General features: G+C 35.6%; 1 protein-coding gene across 1 annotated transcript in view; it reads right to left on the reverse strand.

The window, feature by feature from the left end:
- Positions 1–12,267, reverse strand: part of PIAS1 (protein inhibitor of activated STAT, 1) — a 92,254-nt gene extending 79,987 nt beyond the window's left edge. The window contains exon 1 of the mRNA XM_010834515.1: positions 10,476–12,267. Coding sequence (XP_010832817.1) covers positions 10,476–10,917 — 442 coding nt within the window. The 5' untranslated portion in view covers positions 10,918–12,267. The remainder of the gene's footprint in view (positions 1–10,475) is intronic.
- Between the last annotated feature and the right edge of the window lie 733 nt (positions 12,268–13,000).

The following is a 13,000-nucleotide window of genomic DNA, read 5'->3' on the forward strand; positions in this document are numbered from 1 at the left end:
AGATATGCAGATGATACCACCTTTATGGCAGAAAGTGAAGAAGAACTAAAGAGCCTCTTGATGAAAGTGAAAGAGGAGAGTGAAAAAGTTGGCTTAAAGCTCAACATTCAGAAAACAAAGACCATGGCATCTGGTCCCATCACTTCATGGCAAATAGATGAGGAAACAGTGGAAACAGTGGCTGACTTTATTTTTTGGGGCTCCAAAATCACTGCAGATGGTGATTGCAGCCATGAAATTAAAAGATGCTTGCTCCTTGGAAGAAAAGCTATGTCCAACCTAGACAGCATATTAAAAAGCAGAAACTTTACTTTGCTAACAAAGGTCCATCTAGTCAAGGCTATAGTTTTTCCAGCAGTCATGTATGGATGTGAGAGTTGGAGTATAAAGAAAGCTGAGCGCCGAAGAATTGATGCTTCTGAACTGTGGTGTTGGAGAAGACTCTTGAGTCCCTTGGACTGCAAGGAGATCCAACCAGTCCATCCTAAAGGAAATCAGTCCTGAATATTCTTTGGAAGGACTGACACTGAAGCTGAAACTCCAATCCTTTGGCTACCTGATGCGAACAACTGACTCATTTGAAAAGACCCTGATGCTGGGAAACACAGAAGGCGGGAGGAGAAGGGGACGACAGAGGATGAGATGACTGGATAGCATCACGGACTTAATGGACATGAGTTTGAGTATACTCCGGGAGTTGGTGATGGACAGGGAGGCCTGGCATATTGCAGTCCATGGGGTCACAAAGAGTCGGACACGACTGAGTGACTGAATTGACTGAATCATGTGATAAAGTTGCAGAGAGGTATACACACAAAAATGAATGCATAAATAACTGATATAATTTGAATAAGTCCTGTGAGTTGTACCAACGTTAATTTTCTAGTTATTAAGATATTGCACTATAGCTAGAAAAGATGCTAACAATGGGGAAGCTGGGTGAAGGGTAGGCAGGATGATCCTTACTGTGCACTTCTTTGTAATTTTCTATGAATCTATGATTATTTCATAATCAATTAAAAAAATAAACACAAGCTATAACTTGAAAAAAAACTATTTGCAAATCATGTATCTAAGGACTAGAATCTAGAATACATATACGGCAACTCTCAAAATTCAACACTATATAAACAAACAATTAAATTAAAAAATGTGAAACTGTTTGACATATATCACAGCAAGATCCTCTTTGACCCAGCTCCCACAGTAAGGGAAATAAAAACAAAAGCAAAGAAAAGGGACTTAAATTAAACTTAAAAGCTTTGGCACAGCAAAGGAAACAATAAATAAGATTAAAAGACAAAGCTCAGAATGGGAGAAAATAATTGCAAACGAAACAACTGACAAAGGATTAATCTCCAAAATACATAAGCAGCTCATCCAGTTCAATACCAGAAAAACAAACCAATCAAAAAATGGGTGGAAGACGTAAACAGACATTTCTCCAAAGACGTACAGATGGCTAACAAACACATGAAACGATGCTCAGCATTGCTCATGATTAGAGAAATGAAAATCAAAACTACAGTGAGGTATCACCTCACGCTGGTCAGAATGGCCATCATTAAAAAATCTACAAACAATAAATGCCGGACAGGATGTGGAGAAAAGGGAACCTTTTTGCACGCTGAGCATGTAAAGTGATACAGCCACTATGAAGAAGAGTGTGAAGTGAAGTGAAGTGAAGTTGCTCAGTCGTGTCCGACTCTTTGGGACCCCATGGACTGTAGCCTACCAGGTTCCACCATCCATGGGATTCTCCAGACAAGAATACTGGAGTGGGTTGCCATTTCCTTCTCCAGAAGAAGAATATGGAGATTCTTTAAAAAACTAGGAACAGAACTACAGTATCACTCAACAATCCTACTACTGGGCATAGACCCCGAGAAAACTGTAACTGAAAGAGACCTATGTACCCCAGTGTTCACTTTGTACAACAGCTAGGACATGGATACAAAAACTGTGGTACATATATACAATGGCTATTACTCATTGTCAGTCCTAATGAGCTGGATGAACCTAGAGCCTATTACACAGAGTGAAGTCAGTCAGAAAGAGTAAGACAAATACTGTATATTAACTCCTGTGTATGGAATCTAGAAAGATGGTCCTGATGAACCTACTTGCAGGGCAGCAGGGGAGACACAGAAATAGAGAAGAGACTTGTGGACACAGCAGGGCAAGGAGAGGGTGGGACGAATGGAGAAGGGCATGGAAAGATATACATGACCATATGTAAAATAGACATGCAGCGGGAATTGGCTGTGTAACAAGGGAGCTCAACCCAGTGCTCTGTGACAACCTAGAGGGGTGGGATGCGGTGGGAGATGGGAGTGGGGCTCAGGAAGGAGGGGACATATGCATATCTGTGGCTGATTCATTTTGATGTACGGCAGAAATCAGCACAATATTGTAAAGCAATTATCCTCCAACTAGAAAAATAAGGAAAACAATGTGAAAGAAATGTACAAATATTTCAGCAAATACACACATGGAAAGATGTTCAACATCATCATTAGCGATTAGGGAAATACAAATTAGAATACAATGAGATATCACTACATACATAATTAAACTCTGAAAATAAAAAGCAATAATAACATAAGCTGGCAAGGATGAAGAGAAACTGGATCTCTCATATATTGCCAGTGGAAGCATAAAATGGTATACACATTCAGGAAAACAGTTTGGTGTTTCTTCAAAAAACTAAACACATACTTAGGACTCAGAAAACTCACTACTGGGTATGTATTAAGGAAAGAAAGAGGAAACTTACGTCCATACAAAAACCTATATATGAAAAAGAAAAAAGGAAAAAAAAAAACTGCAATTAGTGCTTATAACATTATTTGTAGTAGCAAAAATTGAAGAAAACCAAAACACCCTTCAACAGGTAAAAACGTAGAGAAACTGACACATGCATACCATGAACTACTACTTAGCAATAAAAAGGAGTGGAATGCAAATTTCCAACACAAATCATAAATGAAGTCAAAAGATCTCACAATAGAAAAAACAGTGGTGAATTATATCACAAAGTGCTAAATTCCTTAGTTTTACAGATCAGAGAAAACCAATTTTTTTTTAAGTCCTTGAATTTAATGACTAAACTTTTAATATGTTGACTGCTTGACAATTTTTCTTTGGTTCTGTATTTTCTCATTTCTCAGATTAAGCTTATTCTTTGAAATAAATGTTACTTTCCTTAAGATGTTTTTTTAATAGGACCATTTTTTAAGGTTTTATTGAATTTGTTACAATATTGCCTCTGTCTTTCCTTTTGGTTGTTTGGCTGCAAGGCATTTGGGATCTGAGCTCCCCAACAAGGGATCGAACCTGCATCCCTTGCATTGAAAGGCGAAGACTTAACCACTAGACCGTCAGGGAAGTCCCACAGATGCCACGGAAGTCCCATAAACCAATTTTTAAATGAGCAAAGTTCAGAGAACAGTTCAAAGAGAAAGAAACAGAACCATCTTAAACAAACTAAATCCTCACTCTTAAGAGATGCAAGTAAAAACTTCAATGTTACAGATACTCACCTAATTTGAAGTGTTCAAAAAGTTTAGTAAGAGTATTGCTGAGGCATAGGGAAAAAAATATTCTCTACATAGCCACTAGCATTATGAATTGGCAAAAACCTTTTCTGGAGGGAAATTTGGCAACATCTATCAAAATTTTAAACAGACATTCTACTTCTAGGAATTTATCTTTTAAAAATATTGGATATATTTGGACATGTGCATAGGGATATATATCCCAGAACAATCTGTGTAATACAGCTTTTCTGTGTAATACAGTTTTTAATAACAGGAAAATAAATGTCAATCAACAGAAGAATATTTAATAAAACACAGTCCAATCACCTGCATACTAAGCAGATGCTAAAAAAAGAATGAGGCAAATATGAGGACAAAAACTTTCTGGAAAGACATAAAAGGAACTGAAAGCAACACCTGTGGTTGAAATAAAATTAGGAGAGAGACTTCCTTTTCACTATAAACTCTTTGGTAACTTCTGACTTTTACATTAAATAAAAATGCATTAAAAATGTATTTTGAGTAAAAATTAAATATAATAAATAGACCAAGAGACTAACAGTTTCATTTTGATAAAACAGAAATAGGCTCACACAGAAAACAAATTTATGGTTGCCAGGGGAGGGGGAGGGGGTTTAAATTAGGAGTCTGGGAATAAAATATACACACTTCTATACATAAAATATATAACCAACAAGGACCCACTGTATAGCATAGAGAACTATACTCAGTATTTTGTAATAAACTATAATTAAAAAGAATATATATTTATGAAGCTGAATCACTTTACTACATACTTGAAACTATTACAAATATTTTAATAAAAAGTTTTAAAAATAAAATTGCAATTTACATTTCTTAATGGACACTAGTGTATGGTGATACTACTGTATACAACAACAAATGTAACTAAAATGCATAAGAAACAAATTAGTCAAATTTGCCAAAGTTTAAAATAAATAAATATTCTCTACATCTTTTAGAAAAGAAAAGAGAAGAAACCAGTGCTGCCAAATTAGGAAGACAAGTTTCTAGGGAAGAAACCCGCCTACAGAAAGAATTAGTGCTTTTGATTTCCTAAATTTCAAGTACAGAAGAGCACAGCTTGTGTTGAATTGTTAGAAGGCAAATTTTCTAAAAGCAGAGTAAATTATAAACCTTTGAATGCCCTTTTCAGTACTTATCAGAGCCCGCGTCCTTGAATTTGCATCACCTGATCTTCAGGCACTGGCTATTAGGCATGTCAAAGAAGGCAAATTCAATTATAAAAAATGAGAGGAGAAGGAAACTGTGAAACCTAATCCAATGCCAGAGGAGCCCTTGGCAGAAAACACTGGTAACCAATGTTATTAAGATGTAGCAGAAACCCTACCCGCACCGCACAAAACAAGATGGATCATTTTAACTATTTAGGAATGCTGACACCATCTGTTGTCTTGTTTCCTAAGGCAAAAAATCAAGTGTGTGTGTGTGTGTATGTGTGTGTATAATCGGATGAATAAATATATATTAATTCAAATATTTTCTATAAATTATTCACACATCTTCCCAAGTCTAAAATACTGTAATTTCCTTTATGCAAATGTTCTACTTTAAAAAGGAAACAGACTGACCTAGCTTTCTAAAATACTGAGACTATAAACCCTATACACTAGGCTGTTGAACTTACCTAGGAGTATCAATACACCGTTCCACACTGAAGTAGAACTACTCGTAACAGAACTCAGGAAAATCAAATACACAGTGAGAAAGTATGTGGTGTTTTAGACCTGTGGTGTTTAATGAAAAAGTCTGTTTGACAAACATTAAAACCTATATAGAAGCCACCTTCCAAGACTTATAAAGAGAGTGAGGGAGGGATAAATTGGGAGACTGGGATTGACATATACACACTACTATATAGAGAACAGATAGCAAGAACCTACTGTATAGAACAGGGAACTCTACTCAATTCTCTGTAATGACCTATATGGAAAACAATCTAAAAACAGAGTGGATATATGTATATGTATAGCTGATTCACTTTGTTGTATAGCAGAAACTAACAACATTGTAAATCAACTATACATCAATAAAAAATAATTTTAAAAAAGACTTAAAGTGACTTGCTTCATGACAAACTGAAGGATGACATCCATATGATCAATTAAAATGTGTTTCAGATTCTTTGCAAAAAAACATTAGAAAAGACTTTATTTATTGTATTTAAATAAAGTGGAGTGCTAATAAGTATTTACTGTGGTTACCACATAAAAGGTTCTTTTGAAAGTATACAGATGAATATATCAGAGTTAATCTTGAGGAATAAATAACCAAATTTTATTAAGAGCATGCAAGAAAGTGAAACTGATTTGGATGGGAAACATCAAAGCATCTGAAATAGGCCTCATAGAACAAACTGGATTTTAATACTGAAGGACAAAAATACACAGAAAATTAAGCATTTTACTTTATAACCACTTTCACCTGATCTCCCAATTCTTCCAGTTACTATGGACAATGAAAAGAGTTCTCTTTAATATGTGTTCCAAAATGAAGAAGGACCTTAAAATTACTTACTGTTAAAGAAATAAATGGCACCCTACTCCAGTACTCTTGCCTGGAAAATCCCATGGACGGAGGAGCCTGGTAGGCTGCAGTCCATGGGGTCCCTAACAGTCGGACACGACTGAGCAACTTCACTTTCACTTTTCACTTTCATGCATTGGAGAAGGAAATGGCAACCCACTCCAGTGTTCTTGCCTGGAGAATCCCAGGGACGGGGGAGCCTGGTGGGCTGCCGTCTATGGGGTCGCATGGAGTCGGACACGACTGAAGTGACTTAGCATACCATAGCATAGCAAAGAAATAAAATGATTATAAAAATGGATAAAAATTATCTAATAAAGTAGGGGAATGCCAAAACTATTGTTTTTAGTTAGAAACACGAACCATGCATACAATACAAACATTCAGCTTACACTGGAACCTCTTAAACTCTGTCTAAATTTAGTGCTTACAGATAAAATGGAAGGGGAAAAAATGAAAAATTAAATTTATCCATCACATTCTGGACTCAAATGATCGCTAAGTACAGGTCAAAACTAAATTCTTAAGAGTTTGTAATGATTTTAAATGTATGTTATGTTGAGAAAGAAAGAGAATGCTGCAAGGCATTTAATTTTTCAGAAAATAGTTTTCTAGATTCAAAACAAACGACCTACTAGCAAAAGCCATCCTTTAGAAAACTGAATTCTACAATGAGGTAGTCACTTCAATTAGTGAAGTACAGAGAAAGTCTTTTAACAATGTTAAAAATCTTACAGATTCTTTTTTTCAATCGTTTCTGTTACTTAGCAGGGCTTTAAAATATTTTCATTCTAAACTCTTGCAGATTACTCAGAATCTTTTTTCAATCTTTTCAGAGTCTCTGAGTATTTCCATCCCACAAGTATTTACTGGATCAATAAACTCCCACAAATCACTTTCTGGTGAGCTTCCTATGTATAACCAAATTGTTTTATTTTATTTCTATGATAAGAGTGAGAAACTAGAAATCTATTTACATCCCACTAAGCAATTCTATACCACCTAGCATTTTGTGTGTATATCAAAAATAATGGATTTATTCATGAAGACAGGCTTCCCTGGTGGTTCAGATGGTAAAGAATATGCCTGCAATGCAGGGGAGCTGGGTTCAATCCCTGGGTCAGGAAGATCCCCTGGGAGAAGGGAATGGCAACCCATTCCAGTATTCTGGCCTGGACAATCCCATGGACAGACGATCCTAGTAGGCTACAGTCCATCGGGTCACAAAGAGTCGGACACGACTGAGCAACTAACACACACATTCATAAAGTCTGGTGTTCTATTAATAGGAAGTCACTACAAACAATGAGTTAGTGAATACTGAACCATTGGTCCTAGGAGAAACAAAGGGTTAAGTTCCTATAAGCCTCTGATCACAACATTTTCAACAACTGATCAATATCTAACCTTGTTTTCTGTGTGTTTCTATTTAAAGACACATTATTTGATATATATTGATAGTTCATTAACACTAAGTTCACTGCCAACAGCACTGTAATTCATGCCTGAGCAAAAATACTATGTATATTTTCTCCATAATGCACATCACAGCCTTTTTGCATTTCAGAACATTATAGACAAAACTTCAGCACTATGTTTGGGGGCCATTTTAAACAATGTTATCACCAACAAAAAGCACCGAAATGCAAAAAATGTGGCATTAAGTAGAGTGCAAAGAGGACATTTGTTTATGAGAGCAGAAAACAAGAAGACAAGAACCACCTAATCAACCACAGGTTGAATGCTCGCATCAGCAAACTCCAGTTTTTTGCAGCTCCGTGCATGTCTCTAAATGGCTATGCAACTGTTGTAAGAAGTGATTTTGAATTTACAAGTAAATTTGAGACAGCACACATTCACTCACCAGAATGTACAAATAATGAGGCTCAACAACACAAAGAAAGTTCAATTAAATAAACCTTATGGGAAATATTTTAGCACTTCAGTCAATTTTGTAAATGCAAGGGTTTACTTATTGGATTTCAAGAATGGGTAAAACTTTATGACACTGTTCTTAAACTGTTACATGAAAACACTCCATTAAAGCATTCTATAACTTTTCAGATGAAGCATAAAGAGAGAAATATTATTTAAAATTCACTGACTACTCTTAAAAAAGTCATTAAGAAGAAAATACCATATAGAAAGATAGCAAAAGCTATCTGTAGCCTTAACATAATTTCTTATGAACTATCTCCTTCTATTATCTTTTTAGGGGAAAACCAGATGTTTACCCATTATTTTTACACACTAAAAAGTTCATAAGGATAAAGCATCCTGAAGTAATAAGACAAGATATTAAGCTACAAAGGCATAAAAAATTAGTGTAGACAATTATAAGTGAGCATATAACATACATACTTAAGCAAAGTACCTCAGTTAAATATCAATAATTTAAATGTTCAATTTTATTTATTTAAAATATTATTCAATATAACCATAATGTATATCCAGTGTGCATTTCTACTCTTCATAACAAAATTTAATAGACATGTATGTAAACATCATCTATTCACTCTGGTACCTGAAATTCATATTAGTGAAACTGAAAACAAGATATGCTAATTATTAACCATGTTTTTGGCAGCGAAAAACTAGAAAATATGTCTTTTAATAGAGGACTTATTTAGAACACAGAATTAACAGTCTTTAATAAGAAATGAGCTACTATATATACACATGCTCACACATGTACACATACACATTATATACACATGTGTATGTATACACATGTGTATGTATATATGTGTGATGTGAAAGTCACTCAGTTGTGTTCGACTCTTTGTGATCCCATGGACTATACAGTCCATGGAATTCTCCAGGCCAGAATACTGGAGTGGGTAGCCTTTCCCTTCTCCAGGGGATCTTCCCAACCCAGGGATCGAACCCAGGTCTCCCACATTGCAGGCAGATTTTTTACCAGCTGAGCCACAAGGGAAGCCCATGTGTATATATGGCCTCCAACAAAAATGGGAAGATGAACAAGGAGAAATGTCTATACTATATTAGTAAGACAAAGGGAGGAAGAAACAAGTCACAGAATACTATGTACAATATGATTCCTTCTTAAACACGAGAAACATTAACGTGCTTATGTATGCATACACACTGAAGTGCTAATGAGGAAGGGAATTTGGCACTTTCACTTTTTATAATGAGCGTGTATAAGTTTTAGAAGTTTACAGCAGGTTCTCAACAAGTGTTTCCTTATTAATGGCTATTTTACAAATGTGATAAAATTCATGTTGTTTGAAAATGACTCCTATAATCAATTTTTTCATGTATTCTGCTAAATAATTTAAAACAAACATTTCCTAGTTCAAGAATTTCTGTAAATGTTCTCAAAATTCAACACTCACCAATCCCCCAAACTGAAATGTTTACTGATTTGTAACAGGGATTGACAAATTTTTTCTGTAAAAGCCAGACAGTAAATATTTTAAGGTTTTGCAGACATGCATGGTCTCTGGTGCATATTCTTCTTCGTCTTTGTTTTTACTTTACAACCCTTTAGGAATATCAAAATAAAAAAAGTTCTTAGCTCAGATCCATCAAAACAGGCTGCAGGCAGGATTTGCCTTTCCAGCCACAGTTTGGCAATCACTGATTTTTAACAACAAACCAGCATCTGGAAGCCTGATATTTTAAATGTATTACACTGAACGTATCAGAGATCCCAACAGGGTCAGTTTTCTTCTACCTTAAATAAAGTAAGGGAGCATACAGCAATTAAAACTTCTAGTTGATTAATACATCGAATTCTATTAATATATTAGACACTGACCAAACAATGGGAAAACATAGTACATGAAATTCCAAGTGTATATTAGTATTATATAACCATGATCATGTGTGTACCTGTAAGACACACATATTCACTTGAAAAAGTCAACTGAAATTGAAATACTACACATCAAAACTCACATCTCCTTCTATAATAATTTAAACCATTTACTCATTTAAATAATCAAAAATATCAAGTCATTTTAGATGTCATCAACCCTTAAAAATTAAAAACAATTCAGAGACTGATAGTAATTACTGGGTTTTGATTTTGTAACGGTTACTATAAAATATTAATCAACAATCTAAAATATTATACTTTTAAAAACATTTATATTTTTGGAAAGTTTTTACCATTCACGTTATCAGCACCCATCACTGAAGACCTGAATATACTTTTTTCCTGTCTAAAAGACAGCCTATATATATTTGATTTTGTCTAAAACTGAAAGATTCTTATTGCCATCTGGATGCTACTACCAAACATAAAATTCATTATGAATGATAATCTGGGTTACATTCAAACTCAAAAGTGAAAATGTATCCTCCAATAGTAACCAAATAACCATTATAGAATAATCTTACCTAGACTGGTGGGTTTTATCAGTTCATCCAGTAAATCATAAAATGGTAATTTTTGAAGTTTTATATCCGGATGGACTGGGTGAAGAGCTGATGTAAGATGTGGGAGTTCCAGTTCATGTTTAGGTCCCAGAAGAGAAACAGGGAGTAACGGTGATGATGCAGGGTGACCATCATAAGTGAGTTGTGGAATGGTAGATGGAGACAAAGTTGCTGGCATAGGACTTGAATGTACGTTGGGGATGGACAAGTCCGCAGGCGTCATGATTTTCTGGGGGAACCTCCGCCTATAGAGTTCTTTAATTTTCATTTGTACAGCAGGACTGCAGCCAGCCTTTAGCAAATGCAGGGCTTTTGTGAGAAGTTCGTGTTTGCGTCCGTGCTTGTTTCTCCCAGCGTAGCCCAACAGTACTTGGAGTTCAGAAACTCTAAGGCTCATAACCATTTGCTTAGAGACAAAACAAAATGTGAAACATTAGTAATCCAATAACATAATTTACAACATTAAATGATACTTTATTATAACATTTTATCCTTATGTTTTGTTTACAAAAGCCAGTTCTGTTACAGTCAATTTTAGTTATTTCAAACTTAAAAATCTAACCATTTAGAGTAAGTAAACAAAGAAATTTAAAATTAATGTTCATAAACCCACTAACTTCTATATAGGGTTATGAAAACTGTAAAATAAAGCAGACATGAGGTAGAACCACATCTCACCTCATTTTATTGTTATAGTGAAAACGTCAGGTCTTTACCAAGCACTTACTAAGTCTCCCAGAGAGTACTGAGTGCTATGTGGATGGCAAGATAATGAGCCCTCAAGAACATCTGTTTTCTTGGGGAAAATTATATACATACATGTGAAATACGTAAATAGTCCACCTCAAGCACCAGATGAAAGCATGATACAAATATTGTAACATTACAGACAATATTGTATTCTATACTAATTTGGGGATTTATAGGGCTTAAACTATACCTTTTTTGACCCATTATATACCAGATACATATGGTATTTTCATATGGTTTGTCCTTAAATCTTTACACCACCACAAGGTGTTACCCTTCCTGCTTTACATGTGAAGAAACTAGTTAAGAAAGGTTGAGTAACTTACCTAAGGCCACTTGCTACTATAATAAATATCAACCAGGATTCAAACCCAGATACATGTAATTTTACATGTAAAATTACAGATACATGTAATTTTAAATACCATGATCTTTCATTAAACCATTAGGATGAAACTGGAAATATACTATTGACTCTATTGGCAAAGCTAGGCTAAAGCGTCCAGAAATTGGGACTTCACGGTCAGTCCAGGGATTAGGATTCTGCTTTTACTGCTGAGGGCCTGGGTTCAATCCCTCATGTGGAAACTAAGATCCCACACGTGCAGCTAAAAAGTCCAGGAATTTAATCCACATGTCAAAATCCATAGCCTGTAGTAAAGAAATCTAACTTTGTTTAACTCTCTGTTCCCAAATTTCTTTCTCCTTTTCCCCCAACTTTTAATACTAAGAGACCACCAACAGGAAATATCAATGTATACCAATTCTCTCATTTTAAAGTTGAGGAAAATGAAACCCAAAAGGAAATATGACCCAAGATCGTAACAGCTATTAACAGCAGAATCCTGACTTTACCACCACTGACAGAAGGTGTCAGGATGAAAGACACATGTAAGCTCACCATCTGCTCTCTATTTTCCCACCTGTTTTGTACACTCATGCACGTGTGCTCAGTCGCATCTGACTCTGCAACCCCATGGGCTGTAGCCCACCAGGCTCCTCTGTCCATGGGATTGTCCAGGGAAGAATACTGGAGTGGGTTGCCATTTCCTCCTCTAGGAGACCTTTCCAACCCAGGGATTGAACCCATGTCTGTGTCTCCTGCATTCTCAGGCGGATTCCTTACCACTGAGCCATCAGGGAGGCCTCATCCCAAATACCAGTAACACGAAAGCTGAACTGGCTTTCCTCATTTATGACCACTCCCTGAAATGACATCCATTTCAAGCCAATCATCTAGAAGTTACCTACATATTACACAACAATTAAGAAAAACAGAAAAACAAGTGTATAAAGAGCTTTATATGCAATACAGGTGGTTAATCAAAAAAACTCTGAGCCCTTCCCCCACCTTCTCCGGCCTGGTCTCCTCCAAGCTCAGCTTTTGTCATCCTTGCCTTTTAGGCCTGGCAGAACTAAATGATTCCCTTTTCACTACTCTCACTGGTCATTTTTCATATCTTTATTTTGGCACTTATTTTGCTGTACTACAATTTTATTTTTATACAAACAATTCCATGATCAGACTGAGGGCCTCTGTGGTACAAGGTCATGTTACCTTCAGCGTCTAACACTAAGGCCCAACAATAATGCCTTGACAATGAATGATGAACAAAATTAGAAAGTCATACTAAAAGAAAGGGTGGGGATGGATTCTACAGGGATAAGTTATACATACAATTAAAATATAACTCCAAACGAACTCTCAAGTTCTTATGTTCATACAAAGATATAAT

Source organism: Bison bison, unplaced genomic scaffold (genome assembly GCF_000754665.1).
Source record: "Bison bison bison isolate TAMUID 2011002044 unplaced genomic scaffold, Bison_UMD1.0 scf7180017864034, whole genome shotgun sequence".
In the NCBI taxonomy this organism is placed as follows: Eukaryota; Metazoa; Chordata; class Mammalia; order Artiodactyla; family Bovidae; genus Bison; species Bison bison.